This window comes from Puma concolor, chromosome D1 (assembly GCF_028749965.1).
Source record: "Puma concolor isolate L17-30 chromosome D1, mPumCon1.1.hap2, whole genome shotgun sequence".
Taxonomy (NCBI): domain Eukaryota; kingdom Metazoa; phylum Chordata; class Mammalia; order Carnivora; family Felidae; genus Puma; species Puma concolor.
In genome coordinates, this window is record NC_141676.1 from 46,168,806 (window position 1) to 46,187,985 (window position 19,180).

The 19,180-nt window shown below is 47.3% G+C and overlaps 1 protein-coding gene across 14 annotated transcripts in view; it reads right to left on the minus strand.

The window, feature by feature from the left end:
- Positions 1-19: 19 nt before the first annotated feature.
- BMAL1 (basic helix-loop-helix ARNT like 1) overlaps positions 20-19,180 on the minus strand; it is a 100,248-nt gene continuing 81,087 nt past the window's right edge. For 7 of the 14 annotated variants that reach the window (XM_086677927.1, XM_086677923.1, XM_086677924.1 and 4 more), the window contains 10 exons: positions 18,812-18,929; positions 16,440-16,589; positions 13,315-13,561; positions 11,688-11,794; positions 10,222-10,372; positions 9,286-9,374; positions 7,673-7,796; positions 4,944-5,037; positions 1,372-1,474; positions 20-690 (listed from right to left, as the gene is read on the minus strand). In XM_086677927.1, the coding sequence (XP_086534053.1) occupies positions 530-690; positions 1,372-1,474; positions 4,944-5,037; positions 7,673-7,796; positions 9,286-9,374; positions 10,222-10,372; positions 11,688-11,794; positions 13,315-13,561; positions 16,440-16,589; positions 18,812-18,929 (1,344 nt within the window). In that variant the 3' untranslated portion in view covers positions 20-529. Of the gene's footprint in view, positions 691-1,371; positions 1,475-4,943; positions 5,038-7,672; positions 7,797-8,704; positions 8,819-9,285; positions 9,375-10,221; positions 10,373-11,687; positions 11,795-13,314; positions 13,562-16,439; positions 16,590-18,811; positions 18,930-19,180 lie in introns of all 14 variants that reach the window. The other 7 variants (XM_086677930.1, XM_086677935.1, XM_086677928.1 and 4 more) reach the window with 4 other exon arrangements.

Consider the following 19,180-nt stretch of genomic DNA (forward strand, 5'->3'; position numbering starts at 1 on the left):
CCCTGTAGCACAAACAGTATTTATAGAACAAGGGAAACATTTATTAAAAATATTTAACTGTCTAATACATTATACTTTAACCCATATTTATAGTAAAGGATTCTTACAAGGAAGAATAAACGGCTTTATGATACAATTAGTATAAGAAATATCCACATGGGGGACTTCTTTGTAGTGTAAAAACACCATACATCTGAAATGACCATTTGCATATAAAAGCTACCAATGATGCTTCTGTGCACGATGATTAAAAAATTCAACACAAACAGAATCCAAAATATACAATTAATGCAAGCTATCCACAGCTAGCCCAATAATCAATGATGAGAAAACACTGGAGCAGGCTTAGTTCCACTTTGTCTGAAGTTACACATAGTAAGATTGACTTGTATCAATGGCTCTGAGGTGGCTTTTATGAGGACAGTACATAAAAGCTGTTCTCTCCTTATCCAGTAAGCTTCACAGACTGTAAAACTCCACCAGTAATGCACTTTGATACTGTAGCTGTTGCCAAAGCAACATGTAGTGTTTACAGCGGCCATGGCAAGTCACTGAAGTCAACGGGACCTCCCAGCCCAGCATCTGCTTCCAAGAGACTCATTATGACGGCCATTGCTGCTTCATCATTGCTGGGACTGCTTGAGCCTTGGTCGTTTTCTATCATGTCTATGCCTATGTGAGGGTTCTCACCTGTGGGAGAAGAGGAAGACTGGTCAGTCATAATCCCAAAGCATGTTTAATATTAGTAGTACATAACAGTAAGGGGAGAATGGTGAGAAAGACTGCGTTGGGGCTGCATTGCTTTTTTTTTTTTTTTTTTTTTAACTTTGTTTCTAAAAAGTTGGTTATTCTGAGACACAACAAAGTGCTGAAAATGCAATAAAGATAAAAAGCATTGGAGTTGACCTCATTTTAATATTCTGACATAACCAGTTACAAGGAGGGGGATACAGAAGGAAAGACAAGGTAGGGATTTAGGAAAAAAACGATCTGGAAAGACAAATGGAGAAAAAGATGGGTGAGATGGGAGAAACAAACTCTATCACTTCATGACTTTTAATACCCTCTGAAATGCTTATTGATCATCCTTCCAGGCTTTATCTCTGAACCTTCAGCAGCTCTCCCACTGAAGATTTCTGGCCCACATGGGAAAATGGCTGTCTCTAGGCTGCTGGAGTCTCCTTTTGAGTTCCAGGGACAAACCTGGAATCTCCACCTGAACTCAACCACTAAACTGAACTTTGAAGTAAAGATTTAAACAAATTTTAAACTAGGTTAGAACTAGTGTGTTTTATTCATTTCTTAAAATTGACTTCATGCCAGATGTTGTGCAAGCTTCTGACAGTGGAAACGAGTAATAATGCTACTTACCAAGAATAGAAGAACTATCAGAATATGGATAACCTGGGTTTTCCTGAGCCTGCCCTGGTAGTAGGCCACTGGAAGGAATGTCTGGAGTCCCTCCATTTAAAATCTACGAACAAAAAGTGAAGTTTTTGTATTATTAACAGTTTTAATCAGTATTGGACTCAAGATCATCAAGAAAACGAAGCATGTTGAAAAGAGAAAGGTAGGGGGGGAAATGTTCAGTTTCCTATTCGAGGATTTCAAGCAGGAAGGTATTAGGAATGGTCACAGTAAGATAAACCTCTCCCCCAAATTATTTTCTCTGGATGATTCAGCCCACACAGGCAATTTAAAGACCGAGTAAAATCCCTAGAGCATTTGTTTACCTTGGATCACACTATTCACATGATTCTTGAAGGCCAAGGACTAAAACCTCAGCAGCTGATTAGATTTCCAAGGAGGCAGTGATTGCGAGTCTTGCCAGTAGGTGGCATTACCAATTGAAAACTCCAAAGACCATGTGTTTATGTATGCTGTATTTATCAATATTTCCTATATGCGAAGTTACAACTAAAAATTTTTAAATCTAATAAACCTATCATATGTTAACCTGAATAGCATTTTAATGAAAAATACCTTTTTTAAAACAAAAGTTCAGAAATGTCTTTTTTTTTTTTTTTTTTTAAATCAATTGTCTGGCTTAACTGGATTTAACTGGATTCTCATTTTCTCCTGTTTAGATGTTGTTTGGTGGAAAAGGGAGGTATATTTGAATAGTCTTTTCAAATAACTTTGGTATTCTGATGATACTGGCTGAGTCAGGCAGATCTAAATATTGACACGTTTCACCATACATCAAAACATCACCATCCTTAATATTACACCTCTATCGGCAGAAATACCTTTTAAATTCCGGGAAACTGGTGAGCTCAAAGTAGCAGTTACAAGTTTTCCAAAAACTCTAATCTTTGCTTGAAAGCTAAAATTTTCTCACTGGCAACAAACACTGTCAGTTGTTTTCCTTGCACTCATGTACATTTTCAAGAAAATGTCTCTAAATACTCAAGTCTGAATAACCGCAGTTTGCAGTAGTGAAAATGGTCTATGCTATGACAAAAGCAATTTGTTTAGCTCATGACTTGGTCATGCAAGTGCTTTCCTTTGAGGCAACCAGGGCAGTACATAGTTCATGCACATTTCCCAGTTGTATCAGTATGAAAACATTGACTCAAGGATTTTATGCAGTATTTTTACTGCTTATTAAGGACATTCTAAAACTGGCTTGCAAATTTATTTTTTTGTGAGTTGATGCTGAAGACTACAGTGACTACTAGTACAGTTTGGTGCCACTGCCGTGATTTTTGCAAAAGCACCAGCAGTTTTACCCGACACTCTTTTGCACTGTCAGTTCCTGTATTAACAGTGGGAGAAAAAAAAGTTTTACATTATGAAAATAGTTTTGGCCTTGGGAGACCCCTGAAAAGGTCCTTCCCCCCTCAACACCTCTCCCCTGCCCTCCAAAAAAAAAAAAAGACTGCAGATGATATTTAGGGGAGCTGCCACTTTATCTGAACCTACCTTATGCCTCTGGATGTCCAGACTCTCCCTGGACCGAGGAGGTTGACTTAAAGCCTCACTTTTTAAGCTTGACTCTGAATGAACTAGTTGTCAAACTGAATGGCTCATTTTTGGACCTGCCCAATTTGAAAGTGACTGGGAAGGGCTGGAAGCCTGGGGCCACCTTTACTCTCATGGCTTTGGCACAATGCTGCTGTCATTTCTAACTCCATCTTGTTTAAGCTGCTCTTATAAGTCCTGTTGCTGAGGACTCCTATTCAGAATTTCTTCCCATTTTTATAAGCCCCCCCCGCCCCCCCCCCCCAAAAAAAAATTTCCGTAAATGCGTCAAAAATACTTGGGGCATTGTGATGTAGAGTACACTTCTGGATCTCTGCAGTTGTTGGTGTGAAAAGAATCAACAGTCGAGACCTGAATTTAAGTTTTGGCCTATACTTGTTAAATGATAAGCCCAGCATTTAATATTTGGGAACTTAGATTTTGTCACCTATAAAGTTGTTAGACTAAGAGGAGAAAATGTGTAAGTTCCCTGAGTAATATTTAAGCACTCTACTGGAGTGATAACCTTTCAAAACAGAGTAGCGGGATTCTTGGTAATACCAGGAAGTCAAAGGTCTAAAAGTTGAAGTGAGAAGCAGAGAAGGGGAGACCACCCTAAGGAGATGTTGGACCCAATATGGATGGAGGATCTTGGGCTAGAACAGACCTAAGAGCAAAACCTGCAAGCAGGGATTGAGGATGTGCCAAGCCTAGGCTTCATCCACTGGTGCTATTTTCTGCGTCTAACAAAGGCCAGGAATTTTCACATATATTACCTTATAACAGGGCTTAATGTGCCAAGATGCTGGCTGTCCTAACCTATAGTAGCCTCGTTATAAAACAAAATAAAAAACAAGAACTAGGGCTAAATAATTATACAAGGGCACATAGCTAGCACATGGCAAAGCCAGGCTTCAAGCTCGGGTCTTTCACTGACCACTCTTACCCATTAATTGCCTTTCAAACCTTTATCGGGTTTGGAAACTTATTTTCAAATAGAAATTTTTACAGAAGATTCATATATAAAATAAAGCTGCCCTGGTAGAAGCAAGAGTCCCGACCTTACCCTTACCCTCTCCATTCCCCCAACTGCCCTTGCCCCATCCCACCTGCCAGCACCACAGCTCCTGGTAACCTGAGCCTCTGAGGAATGCAGTTTTGAAAACCCATGTCCTGCGCTTGATACAATTTGTGTTCTAGGAGTCCTGTCTGTGTAAATTACTAATATTCTTTCTCTCTGTATGTTTTGGGAGGTAGGAGAAGGATGATCTATGTCCAAAGATGCTGGCCCTTGGATTATCCTAACCTATGTTGACATCAGGCACTATAAATGCATGTATGATTTACAATTAAGATGGCCCCTACACTTGTAAATTATCTGGCAAAGATGGAAACAAAAGAGTGGTTTCTAAGCCTATTTATAGTGCAGTCTTCTAGCCAACTCTTCATGAGGGCTGGTGACGTAAAATTCTTGTGCTGTCACATCACAGGAAACCTAGGTAGCAGATCCCCCAGGTATTCTGCAGCTGCAAAGGCATGGTTTGGCTTCCATAGCACCAAAGTTGCTTCTGGTAGTATTCCTATTTCCAGTGCCTGCACTGGACACTGAGGATATTTTTCTCCCTTGACAGTTCTTGGTAAAGAACTAGATAGTTTTCGGTGCAAGGCACTCACTAATGCTTCATGGGAGCTCTTGAAATACTCCCTCAGTGTGGTGTCCTCCCCATTCCTTAGAACATCCTTTCTGCCTTCCTGCATTCACATGAAATAAATCCTCTAAGGATGTCAGCAAGCCTCCCTAACTCCACCGGTATGCATTCTACCTCAACTCATACAGATGCATTTACTTAAAAGGAAAAGAGCATCCACGTTGTTTCAGCAACCATCCCTAATTATTTACTCCCACCCCCAGTATTTCAACTTGGGCAAGAGGCTCTCCGGATTAAGAAGGGCCTTAGTCTGAGAGTCATCAGCCTTACCTTTTTGCCTCCTGGAGAAGAGGCATCAGGGGGAGGTGTACTTGTGATATTTAATGGGCTGGAGCCACAACTGGAAGGCGATGACCCTCTTATTCTGTCAGAGAAAAGAGGAGTTAGTTATTTTGCCTTTCGTTTTCTTCAGTGGTGTGTGAGGGGTGGGGGTAAGGAGAAGGATGAAGACCCAGAATAGGGATTGGCAAACTTTTCCTATAAAGGATCAAACTAACTATTCTAGGCTCTGTAGGACATATGGTCTTGGTCACAATTACCCACTTCTGCCATTGTAACTTGAAAGCAACCATAGACCATATGGAAATGAGTGAGTGTAGCTGTGTTCCAATAAAATTATATTTAGGGCGCCTGGGTGGCTCAGTCGGTTAAGCGTCTGGCTCTTGATTCCGACTCAGGTCATGATCTCATGGTTGTGAGCTGGAGCCCCACGTGCCGACAGTGTGCAGCCTGCTTGGGATTCTCTCTCTCATTCTCTCTCTGCTCCTCCCCCACTTGTGGGCGCACCCACAAGCTCCCTCTCGCAAAGAAGCAAACATGTAAAACATGATATATACAAAAACAGGCGAGAAGCTGCATTTATCCCACAGGCCCTGATCTAGAATGCAGACCCTGGAGCCTAGCATCTCCCTGACAAAGCCCTCGGATTAGGGTTTGCATTTCAGGTGGTTGAGTTTCAGGTGAGTGGCCAGTTTCATTTCTTACAGTATCCAGATCTCAGAGTTGGAGGGGGCCTTAGAAGTTCTCCCTGTAGCTTTTTGCATACCATGAACTAGAACCCACAGCAAGTGACTTATCCTCTTCCCTACAAACACTTTTTATCTAGTCAATGTTCTAAGGAAATGGAATGTGCCAGGGTGGTTCAGCCACACCTAGAAAGTAGCCTTGCAGTAGCGGTAGTAGCAGCAGCAGCTGTCCCCACCGCCTTCTAAAGCGACAGGTGATGAAAAAGGGGTCCGAGTCCTCTCAGCTAGTATGTTTCTCAGTATAGTAGATTAACAGAGAGAAAGTCTTAGAACTGTAAATCCACATATATGCTCGCCAGGCTCAAGGACCTCAGGAAAGGAAGCCATGGCCTAGCGGTGAAGCTCGAGTATGGTGGCAGCTGTGTGCCCACCAGGCCTTTAGCTTCTACGTGGATGAATGCAACTTGCGGGTTACCCAAGTACCCCTCCCTCCACTGCCTAGTAGCCTTCTGGCCATTGGCCTGTATTGCCCCGTTCTGTAGAGTTGGGAGTGAATAAGCTTTCTCTCTCCTGGATCATAAGCTCCTCAAAGGTAGGTTACAGCTATATACCATGCACTCTTAGAACACACAGATGGGTACTAATTGCTTACTAAAAACTTAGTAAGCTTACCAAACTTACTAATGCTCACCTTCGTCTCTTCCTATTCCAGTCTAACTTTCCATAATGCTTATTAGCACAACACTTTGGACATCTGCTCAGCCTCCTACAATGAATGGGCTCTTACAATTTTTCCCCCTGTCTAAACTTCTTAGCATTATTTATTAGGATTCTTAGCAATCTCCCTTCCCTGCTTCAGCTCATGCACTCTCCCTTTTTTGTGTGATCATAAAGAAAACAGACTTCTCAAAGATTGTAAGATCCTTGACGTCAAGGACTGTTTTCTACTGTTCTTGGGTGGTTTCAAGCATCATTATCAGTGGTTGGTAAGATTCTGATGATCACTGCACACTGCCCCACATCTTGAAGTAGACTCAAGGGGCCATACCCGTCATTCACAGAGGGTTGGAACAGAACTATTCTACCCACTGGGATAAGAGCCTCCTCTATGGCTAATGAGAAAGCAAGACCAGCTTTCAGTTCTCCTGAGAGAAAATCCATGGCAGGAGGGAATAATTTTTCCCTTCTCCTATGTTCCATTAAGTGTGCATTCCTAAGGACCTGGTTACTACCCTTTCGATTCCCCAAATTCAGATGAATTTATAACTGCTTCCCTCTCAATCACTACTGTTAAAGACTTAGATGTAATTAACAGTGTTTGAGCACACACTATTGTCAGTTTCTGTTGTAGGAACTTCCCAGAGATGTCTCACACTCCTAGGGCAATCCTTGAGAGATAGAGTTATTGCCCCCTTTTATGGTTTAGCTCAACAGACACCAAAAAGTTAAGTGAATCTCTTAAGCACAGCTAAGTAGAGGCCCAGAACTCAAACCCAGGTAAATTGCTTCTGCTGTCTTTCATATGGAATAGAAGCCCTCTCAAGAGAGCTTCTATTACTAACTGAAATGCTTGGTCTCTATTACTAAAGCCAGGCAGCTTTTTGACTAGAAGCAGCGAATGTCTTAAGGCCCAGGTCACCGGCTGTCATCGCTCTCCTGTAGTCCTGTAATGTCCATGTTCATCTGTCCTTGTTAGCTCCTTAGTAGTAAGAAAATTTCCTTTAACTCTGGCCTGTTTGGGTTTTGCTTCTTTAAGGCAAGGTTTTTCATTCTCGACACCACTGACATTTTGGACTGGAAAATTCTTCGTTGGGAGTCAGGGGAGATTGGGGGGGAGGCAGTCCCATGTCCTGCAGGATGTTGAGCAAGCTGCATCCCTGGTGTCTATCCATTGCATGTTTAGCAGCAACATCCTACCCAGTTATGGCAACCAAAAGTGTCTCCAGACATTACAAAACATCCCTTGAGGGGGAGGCAAAAGGCCCTGGATTGAGAACCACTGGTTTAAGGGAGCGACTAGAAGATATTACTTGCCTGTGGATCTCCATGATTTCTTCAGCAATCATTCGACCTATTTTGCCTGCCCCAGCCCTGGTTCCCCCTGGAATCCCTGGAACAGTGGGGTGGGTCCTCTTTGGGCCACCTACAACAAAGGAATCTGAGAGTGGGAAAGGGGAACCGAGGAAGAAATGCTATTATCAGTTAAAACCAGTTCATCTCGTGATCCACTTGAAGTTCAACCTTAGGGTTATGCCCTAGAGGACAGCAGGGCCATAGCTTGTCAGGAAAAGGCATTCCAGCAGAGAGCTCAAGTTGGCTTCCAGGATCAGAAGCCAAGGCAAAGCATTTAATTCCCCTCAGGCACTCAACATCTGTTTCCTGACCACCACTGTACTGCCGGCCAGCCTCACAAGTCAGCATCTCTGCCCTCAAGGAGCTCACTGTCTAACAGGGAGACAGACAAGAACAATGGCTGAAACAAGGTGTGGTAAGTTTGGCAGGGAAGCACAAGGCACCCCACTCATCCAGGGCCAAGTGCAGCTTCCTGGAAAAGTTGAACTCTGAGCTGAGTCTTGAGAGAGGAGTATAAATTAGCTTGGCAGAGAGGTAAGGAGGGGAAGGCATTCCACGCACAGCAACTGATCTATGTAAGACCACCGAGGCAGGACAAAACTGGGGAGAGGACTCCAAGAAACTCATCATGAAGATGATAAAGGAGTGATAGATGAGACTGAAGACAGGTACCAATCAGATCAGAAAAGGCCTGGGATGCCATGTAGCTTTTGGACAGTATCCACGGACGATAAGGAGTGCCAAGGGACTTGACACAGAAAGGGCACTCAGATTGGGTTATTGGAAAGTCCACCGCATGGAGAATGATCTATAGTGGAAGAAGGGGATTGGTGGCGGGCGGGTAGTGAGACTAGGGTTAGAAAGTTATCTGCAATAATCCAGATGACAGATGGGAGGGCGATGGAAGTCTAAGTCCCCAAGTAGAAGGGACAGGATTTCGTGTTCAGATACAATGGGCGAGAAGGAGTTGTCAAGGTTTCTGGCTTAACCAACCAGATGAGGGAGTGCAGAGAATCGGTTTGGAGATGCCGAATTTCAGGTGCCTTTGAGACTCCTGGTGGCTCTGTCCAGGAGGCAGTTGGAGAGACAGACCGGATGTAGGAGTCACTGATGGAGAGGTAGGGAATGAAGACAGCCAAGCAAGCAGAGGTGGTCCCGTGGAAGGACAAGTCAAGCGCAGAACCCAGGGGCTGGAGCCAAGCCAGGCAAGGAGCCCCACTGGGTGTGGCACATACCCCAGTGCTGACACCACCCTCCTCCCACCCCAGGAGCCAGTCACAGTCAACAAAAAGCACTTCACGCAACGCAGAGGAAAAGCGCAAGAGGAGCAAGGACTTTGCTGTTTCAAGGGCTTCCAGGGTGCAGGCAGCCTCAAGAAAGGCAAAATAAGCTCCGGGTTTTCCAGGCTCAGCAGAGAAGATGAGATGACCACGTCGTTAGCGCTCATCCCCTTGAGGCCTCCCTCGTTCCATAAAATATGGTAGCTGGGGACACCAAATGCTTGGGGGGATGGTATGCTGGCCACAAGCAGCTACTCATGGGCAAGCCCCGATGCCCCTGCGGGACATAGTTACCTTCTCCAGAGCGCAGCATGCTGTCCATGCTGTGGGGGGACGCTGTGAGCTGCGGGAAGGTTGGGTCCCCGCCTTCCAGGACGTTGGCTCTGTGAACATCCCAGCAAGAAGGAAACATGAGTCAGGCCTGCTCACAACCGTGCAGCTCGCACCTCGGCCAAGGTGTCCAGGGTCCACTGTGGACCTGGACGGGCCAGAAAACGAAGGGTCTGAGTGGCTCAGCAGGTCTCCTCGCTGTCTGAGAACACAAGGGACATCATCCCGGCCTTTGGCCTCACTGCCTGCCTGGGCCTTCCTAGTTTGTGTGGGACACGGTCCAGCAGAGATGGTGACTGTGGCAGCCCGCCGCCATAGCTACAAGGCCTCCTCTCTTGCCACTCTGCAAGGCCCCCCGCCCCAGCCCCTCACTCAGCTCTGGCCACAGGCGGGGCTTTGGACACCGCGGGGAAAGAGAGGTGTGGTGCAGTCCTCGCCAAGGAAGAGGTCCTTCCCTTCTCACCTAGCAGGCCTTTGAGGCAACGCTCCAGCCGCCAGTGCTCAGGCTACCGGCCTGGTGGCAGGGATACCCGCCCATCCTCAGCCAAGGCTACTGTGAGCTGGCACCTGTTTGTCACCCCTTCTCCGCACGGCAGTACCCGTGGATGTCCTGCGTGCAGGGCCTTCAGAATTCAAAAGCTAACTGCTTTATTGGGAGGGAAATGTTGCTGTTTCTTGGAGGAATTCCACAAGCCAGGGGCCTGCATGCTATGCGTACTGAAGCGTGTCGTTAACAGAGAAATCTTGGCTTCTGCCCATCCTGAGGCTTCATGGGATATGAACAAGGTAGCAGTAAAGGATGTGATGCCGGCTGTCGCCCGTACCCCCCTTGCCCAGGTAAGGAGCCCAAAGCATTGATCTCTGCAGCAAGGGAGCCTCTGACAGAGGAAACACACTTACAAAACAACAGTGTTGGTTGAGACGATGTATTCTACTTCCTTGGTCCAAGGGTTCATGAAACTGAACCATCGACTCCGCAGCGTGATGAAAGAACCATCTTTGATTTTAAACTTATAGCAATTAGTCGTAATCTTTTCTCTTGTCTGTAAAACTGAAAATGCAAAGAAACCATGAATGTTGTTTCCTCAGACCCATGTATTAAAGTAACCAAATCCTAAGCGCACTCAGGCTCCATGGCATCACTCTTTAATAAGCCAAGGGAGCTGGCACTCGGAGAACGGGCTGTTTCTGAGGGTTTGATTCAGAGCCTTTCGACGGCATTTATGAATTTCTTGCTAGTTTTCAGCGTACGAAATGGAGGCTCTGGGGAATAACTGCGTTATAGACCTCTGACCGGAATTGGCTATGAAGTGAACCACCAGTGAGAAAAAGCCCTGTCCCAAGGGCCCGTGTTCTTTCCCCATCATCAAGCCAGAGGGCAGTACAGCATTTTTAGGACAGCAGAATCCAGGGAGGTCACTCACCTATTCACATTTTACTCTTTTACGTAACAAACAAGCATCTTTCGTGTGCCAGGCACCGGAGATAGAAGAGGAGATGGGATGGGACCCCCACCCTCAGGACAGGAATGAGATGCAGCTACGCAGAAGAAGAGGTCAGAGCCTCGAGGGAGGAAGAATCCAGCGGTGCCTGAGGAGTGGCAGGGAATGAGGAGATGTCTCTCCGCAGGCAGGGGTGAGGCGTGAAGCTGAGGAGGTGGGGCAGGGCCAGGAGAGGGAGGGTCTTGAGTGCCTATCCAGGGTATTTGGCCTTGAGTCTAAAGGCGGGAGGTTTAAGCAAGGATGTGACGGTATGCAGCTCAATCGACTGGGCACAAATGGGCTAACTATGAAAGACGGAAGGTGACTGGGAGCAGAAGGGAACACAGAGGCCTGCTGGATGTCTATCACAGTGGTCAGCTGGGCACAAGGGCTGAGCTCGGGTTGTGGCGGTGGAGGTGCAAAATGGGGCCTCTTTGGAAACGCATGTCTGAGGTGAATGGACAGGATCTGGTGGACAGTGAAGGAACGGGTCAATACTGGTTCCTCTCTCAGGAGGCTAACATAGGGCAGTGCCCTAAGTCAAGAGGAAAATACAGGAGGCACTGCAGGATTTTATGGAAAAGAGAATCAGATCTGTTGGAGCCATACTAAATCTTCACAGGGTCCGTGTAAATTCTCTGGGCAAGAGATGCTTTCTAGAAATTGAACTGTCCTATGTACACAAAAGTGCTAGGCTGTCAGTGGGTTCTCTGTAAAGAGACAAATAGGGCCTGGGAACATCGGCTTCTTCTCTTCGGAGATGTTCTGGCCTGGAGATTCCTAGGCTGGCTGACATCACTGGGGCCAGATTTCTCTGGAACACTTATGTGGACTAGTGTCGAAGAAGAGGGACGCCTTGAACTTAAGGCCTTTTGTACGGCTTACCTTGCCTATGACATTCTGCGAGATGTCCTATGTCATCTTGGTGAAAATATTCATAACATGATGTGCCTAGAAGTTCTTGCGGTAAATATGCCAAAATAGCTGTTGCCCTAGAATTTTTTTTTAAAGAAAAAGTTAATTCAGACAGTTAGCCTCTCTGCAGTGGATGAACCCCACTACCGCCGGTGAGAACAAGGGTCAAAGCTGGCTGGATTTTCAGAGGGCTTTACTACATGGATGTATTTTTGTTGGTGCACCCGAATCTAACCAACGCTATACAAACAGAGGGAAAGGAAGTAGCCTTTCAAAGGGGTCATCATCCCAAGAAAGGAGGCTTAGAAATAATAACTAGTCAGATAAAAATGTGGTAGGCAATCTAAACCCCAGTGCAAATTTCCATTTTACTATCCCCTCCTTTTTATTTTTTTTAAATCAGGATGACCAAACATTAGAAGTTATGGTGGCAGGGGCCATAAGGACCTTGAAAAGTGGTGGTGTCCTTTTCCAACATACAGTGACTATTTCTGATAGCCAGGAAAATGATCTGCCTGTGAATATTCTCAGGGAGGCAGCAGAGAGCAGTGGAAAACACGACGTCTGGGTTCTTAGCTCAGGTCCATTACCACTAAGCTGTGAATTGGAGGTAGCCAGTCTTCAGGCTGGGCCCCAGTTCCTCACCCGTAAAAAATAAAAGATTGGACTAGATCAGTGTGGCCAACAGAGCTTTCTGCAATGGAAATGTTCTAGATCTGTGCCATTAGCCTCATGTAGCTATTGAATACCTGAAATATGGCTACTGAGCCTGAGGAATTTTTTTTTTTTACTTTTTTTTTTTTTTTTTTTTTGTAACTTAAATGCAAGTTCGTTAACATACAGGGTAATTACTAGTTTCTGGAGTAGAATTCAGTGATTCATCACTTACCTATAACCCCTAGCACCCATCCCAAAAGTGCCCTCCCTAATGCCCATCACCCATTTAGCCCATCCCCCCACCCAACGCCCCTTCGGCACCCCTCAGTTTGTTCTCTGTATTTAACAGTCTCTTATGGTTTGCCTCCCTCTCCGCTTTTATCTTCTTTTTTTCCTTCCCTTCCCCTATGTTCATCTGTCTTGTTTCTTAAATTTCACATGAGTGAAATCATAGGTATCTGTCTTTCCCTGACCTATTTCGTTTAGTGTAACACACTCTAGTGCCATCAAGCCTGAGGAATTTTTAACTTCATGTTGATGAAATTAAACCTTGAACAGCCATATGAGATCACCACAGCCAAGGACTACTCCACCAGACAACTCAGGACTAGATAATCTTCTCCAAGCCCTACATTCCGGAATTCCAGTCACTGTAGTGGCCCGGGAACAGTCCATACATTCAGATAGCATATACCATGCCTACTATTTCTCTTCTGGTCATGGACAAACCACTCTACTTCACCATCTCTACATGCCAAGGACATTAAAGGGAAACATCTCTGTATTTATGATGATATTCCGAGAGGTCTCAGTTTTTAGCAGAGATCCCCATCACTTCCTTCTCTCTTAGAAAGCCAGCTGATGGCCCAGTCTTCTCTGCTTCACTCAGAGCTGAAAACCTTGTACCATTCTTGTTCAAGGGTAATACACAGACTCTTACCTCTGGTCTACAAAAACAAACTTCCCGTCTATCGCGTGCCGAGACACATATTCCATAGACTTCACCCTGATTTCCCCATTCACCGGCTGTGGAACCACGTGAGAATGTAGTCGTCCAATTGCGACCAGGCAGCTGAGATTACAGCCCTCGTTGTCTGGTTCACTGTCTTCATCCAGCCCCATCTTTGTGGGCGGCCAGCTCTTCAGATACCCTGTGCTGTGGATGGTGCAGAAGCTCTTTCGATCTGCTAGAAAGCAAAAGCCGTGGTCAGTGTCAGCACAGCGCCCTGTGCGCAGACACAGGCAGCCTTGGGTGGGCTGGGATGCCAGAAGGGAGTCAGAAAAATAAACAGAGCTTTACTCTCTGGAAGTGAGACTCTAGTGAGAGAGGATGACACAGAAATAGACAACTATCATCTGGTGTCATATATGCCGAGCAGGGCCGGTTATGCCAAGGCCGTCCCATATACCAAGGAAGAGGTATCTAAGTCTACCCGGAGAGAGGAGGCTGCCCAGGAAAACAACATAGGAGGTGGATGGATCAAGAAGGATGAGCACTGGCCAAGGGACTAGAATGTGCGGAGGCTGAGAATGTTCCAAGGCACAGAGGTGCGCCCTGTACAAGAGACAACAGAGAGCTCTGGGTGGTTCAAAGGGAAAGGGCAAAGCTGAAGCCTGTCTCCAGCTGAAGACACAACACAGATTGAGGGGCAAATTGGGGCAGATTACTGGGGTCTTAGACTATTTGCTAACAAATGTGTTTATGAGATGGGCAGTGGAGAGCTTCTAAAAGTATGTAAGTGGGGAAACAGCAAAAGCAAATCGTGCTTTGGACACCCGAGAAGCAGAATGACAGGTAAACTGGAAGAGACTAAGAACCAGGAGGAAGACAAGCATGCACCAAGAGGTGATGACCACTGGACTCTGGTTCCGCAGTGAGGATGAGGCAGGGAAGGATGTGGGAGAAGTTTCTGAGAACTGCTGAGATTTGGTATGAATATCAAAAAGCTTGGTATGAAAGGGAATGAAGAGAACGCCAACAGTTTGGGATTGAATTAGCTGCTGGTTGCTATTCGCGGAGCCAGGGAAGAGAGAATACACAGTATGCTTTAGAAAAGAGGGAGAAAGGTTTCACTTTGGGACACACGGAAGACGGGACACCTGTGAATTTCATCAACAAATCCTTATGGGGTGTTTCCCAAGCATCAGGTCTGTGCTAGTTACTGGGAAACTGGAAAACCAACCAGACGTGCCATCATGGAGTTTCTAGTCTAGTGGGGGAGACAGATTTCAAATAAACAACTATACCAATAAGGGCACAAGTGCAACTGCAAGAACATGCTAGAAAGAAAATCTGTAGGGTGTGACAGGAAGACGTAAGGCGGCCTGAGGGAGTGAGTGGCAGACACTGATGCACATCCCTAAAGGACCAGCTGAGCTATCGGGCTGAAAGAAAGCTGGTGGGGGGGGGGGGGTGGCATTCCAATCAGAGGGGTCAGTGTGGAGAGACCCTGGATAGAAAAGGGGGGTTGGCATCGAAAGGGAGTCGGCAGAGCTGAACACAGGAGTGCCGGTAGGAGTGGAAGGTGCATGGTTGTGTTCAGGACTCTCAAATTTTCTTCAAGAGCAGCAGGCAACCCTGCACAGTTTGGAGCAGGAAACTGATAGAAAGACTTGCTTTACAAAGATCATTTTGGGGGCGCCTGAGTGGCTCAGTCTGTTGAGCGTCTCACTCCGGCTCAGGTCATGATCTCACGATTCGGGAGTTCAAGCCCTGCTCCAGACTCTGTGCTGACAGCTCAGGGCCTAGAGCCTGCTTTGGATCCTCTGTCTCCCTGCCCCTTCCTTGCTCACGCTCTCTCAAAAATAAAAACTTAAAATAAAAAAAAAAAAAAAGGTCATCTGGGGTACTGTGTGGAGAGATGGAAAGTGTAAGGAGCCTACTTCGCTGGACGTGGGGAGAGCAGAGAGTGGCCCGGGTCTGAGTGGTACGGTAAACAGGGAGGTAGATAAACATACTTCAGAGAACTTCTGCAGAAGGAATTCATTGTGGCAGGACTTTGTAACTGACCGGATGAAGGGAGGGAGTAAACCCAGCTGAGGGTGCCTCCCCAGCTTCCAGTACGTGCAACTAGATGATGGTGGGGCCATTTACGTCAGGGGAAGCTCATGCGGTCACTTTGACACAGATCAGGTTTGAGATGCCCTTGAGCTATCGGAGCAGGTAGATTTAAGAAGTTAATTTGTGGGTCTGGAGCTCAAACTAAAAACCTGGGCTAGAAATACAAACTTGGAAGTCACTGGCATCTAAGTGGCGCTGTGGGCTAAAGCGGCAGAGGACATTACCCGTGGATCAAGTGCAGATACAAGGGTGGCTCAGGACAGAAGAGGAGCCAGTGCAGGAGCTAGGAGGAGGGCCTAGAATGGCAGAGGATGGGGGAGACGAGAAGAAAGGGTTTGTGGAATCCTAGGGAAGACAACACTTCAAGATGGAAGAAGAGGGGCGCCTGGGTGGCTCAGTCGGTTGAGCATCCGACTTCGGCTCAGGTCACGATCTTGCACTCCGTGAGTTCGAGCCCTGCGTCAGGTTCTGGGCTGATGGCTCAGAGCCTGGAGCCTGTTTCCAATTCTGTGTCTCCCTCTCTCTGACCCTCCCCCGTTCATGCTCTGTCTCTCTCTGTCTCAAAAATAAATAAACGTCAAAAAAAAAAAAAAAAAAAAAAAGATGGAAGAAGAATGAAGCGTCCATTGTGTTTCGCAACATGAAGGTCGCTGGCGAATTTAGCCAGAGTATTATGGTGGATTGGTAGGATGCTCAGGAAGTGGCTGGGATTGTGGCTCAGAGAGCTTTTTCTCAACCACGTTAGGACAAACAGAGTTTAAACCAAGGAAGCTCTCCCACAAATCTCTGTCATTGTGACACCCACCAGGGCTTTCCAATCTCCTCTGCTCCCCAACGGCCCTACACCCACAGTGGGCGGGGGGCGGGGGGGGGGGGGCGGGATTGTGGCACGCTGGCCGCCGTCCTGGGATCGGCAAGGCACTGAACCAATGCCCCGCTGAGCACTCCAGAGCAGAAAGCCAGCCTGAGCTGTATTGGGATTTTAAAGCGGTGAAATTGATTACCTTTTTTCTTTGAGCAGGTAGAGGGGAAATCCTTGTCTTCAACCTTTACCGAAGGCCTGTTACACTTCATCCTACAGAAGAAAGAACGTCGTGCTCCAGAACATAATCGAGACGGCCCAGGGGTTATATCTGTCTTAACTGGAAGTCCAGCTGCAAATCAATACACAAAATGTGATAAACCGAGAGTAGTATTGTCTGTCAGGAGGGGGAGTGTGACCTGGAAGAAAGCCTCTTCTTTCCTGCCTCACTGTTTTAGGTGATGGGAGAGTAACATTCCTCAGGACAGTTCAGGCCTAACGAGACGTGTGGGTAAGTGCGGGTCAACTGAAGTGTTTCCAGATCCCCCAGAATGCAGCCACTGGACAAGTGGAGTTGCTCTGGGGACGAAAAGAAGTCTAGCATGGGGCTCCCGTCTGGCAGGAGCTTCCGACGGAGAAGGGAAACGCAAGTTCCCCATGGAAAGAGGAATCATGCCAGGTGATGTAGGATTAGTGCCAAATCAATGGCAGAGACGGTATGTGTTTTCCAGAGAGGGAGCTTGGGCTGGCACTGGAAGGATGGGGAAGATGTGGACACTGGAGTGGGAAAGAGGACGCAGAACGGCCTCAAATTCTCAAGCCTGGCTATATGCCAGAGGCCCCTGGGGGGTTAATCAACATAGGCTCCGGGACCCCGGTCTAGATCTGGCTACTGAACACGCGCAATGTGGCTATTCTTTAAGTGTGAATATACACAGGCGTTCAAAGACTATACAAAATAAAAAGGCCTCGTTTCGAGTTACTGGGTTAAATTTTAAATCACACGTGTGGCTTATACATGGGGTTTGCTCATGTCTCCACTGGCCTATGCTGTTGTGCACCAACTGAACTGGTCTTTGGAGGGGGGAGCAGGACTACGATGCTGCCACGACCGCCGGCTACTTGTCCCCAGAACGCGTCTGGGGAAAACGAGCCACCGCTAGAAGAGGGGCCACCAGGGCTCCCCCTGGGTCTGCCCCCTCCCCCCGCACCTCCCACAGGGCCGCCCTGCCCTGTGATCTCCTCCCGAATGCACACAGCCCGGCCCGCCCCTGCTCCTTTCGCTCCACAGCGGGAGCCACACCTCTGTATCCATCCAGAAACGTTTGCCCTGCTCTGTTCCTCTCTTCACCGGGCACGCAGTAATTCATCCTTTCAAACCCACCTCAGTCGTCACCTACTCGGGGCTGCCTGTCCTCACGCCCACACGAGAATGAATCATCTGTTCCCCAGGCCTGCTACTCCTTCCACAGCGGTACCTGTGCTGCAGGCTGCCGTCTACCTTCTCCTCTCCCTGACTCTATGGTAGGAGCCTTAAAGGCAAGGACCAAACGTCATCATCTTCTTCTCCTCACGTCACTAAAAAATTTGCCAGGCCAGACAGGTAGCAGGGGCTGCGCCGAGCTCTTAGGAAGACGACCGCCTTAGTGCCAAGGATGGTTTAAAGATTCCTCTGGAGGTGTCACCCTCCGCGAACGGAAGTGGAGAGTGTGGAAGCAGGAAAGTGGTCGGGCCTGACCGCGCCGACCCACAACATCGCAACACTGACACTGGGCCCGCTACGTGCCAGGAACTGCCCCACAGGCTTTATGCACGTTCGTGTATTTAATCCTCACAACATCCCGATGAAACAGGTACTATTTTGTAGATCAGGAAGCTGAGGCACAGAGAGGTGAAGTAACTTGCTCATGGTCACACAGCTTGGGAAATGGTGGAGCCAGGAAGTGAGCTTGGCACTGTGATTCCAGACTCCATCCTCTTAACTGCTAGAGTCTGCGGCCTCCCACGAGACTGAGACTGACGGGAGGAGAGCTACCGGGCAGGCCTCACACCGGAGGCCCAGGAGGGCTACGGGAGGGGGAAGCTAGGGGAGGATGGGAGCGGTGGTTCCACTGCTGCAAGAAGGAAGCCGGGGCGGGGCGCGCAACTGATGAGGAGCAACCACTTTGGTCAAAGAATCTTCGATTTAAATGTCAAATTTTATCTCAAGAGGCTGCAGATGCGTAACTCAGGTAAATAGAGGTGATGTTTCCGGGGGGAACAAACTGCACTGGTGTGAGCCCTTTAAACTCAGAAGCATACAGTTGTGAACTTCTAGATTCTTGGGGGGGAAACGACTGAAAATCAGAAAGAATCAAAGCAGCTATTGTTCCTCTCGGTGAATTGGGACGCTGAGTTGTTTCTCTTTTATGTACGTGCAACAAAACCAAAACAAACACGAAGGAATGTAGATAAGTGCATTTAGCCAGAGACCCAGATAAAGGGCAAAGGAGGGGGGCCAGAGGCCGAGACCACGGGGCACATGCTGCGGCCTGAGTGGCCCCAGGAAGCAGCCGCAGCCTCTCCGGTACTCACTTTTTGCATCTATGAGCCGCTCCCGGGGCGCCGTGTCCGAGGAGGAGAGCTGCTCCTTCACTTTGGCGATATCTTTAGGGTGCAGGTAGTCAAACAAACTCTGGCCAATCAGATCGTTCTGCGGGGAGGAAGCATGAAACCGGCAAGTCAACAGCACGTGGTGTAGAACTTCCCCAACCAGTGCCGTGCCTTTATTTTGCATTTCTAAGCGTGAGAGTTTCAAGCATTTCAAATGTGAGCACGTACACGTGTCCAATCGCTTTGCCTAGGTATAGACACAGGGAATGAGGCACCGGGAGTTTGGTTGTGATAACGCAGGAGCAGAGAAGGGCTTACTTATATTTGTAATTATATAAATAGCTCATGCTC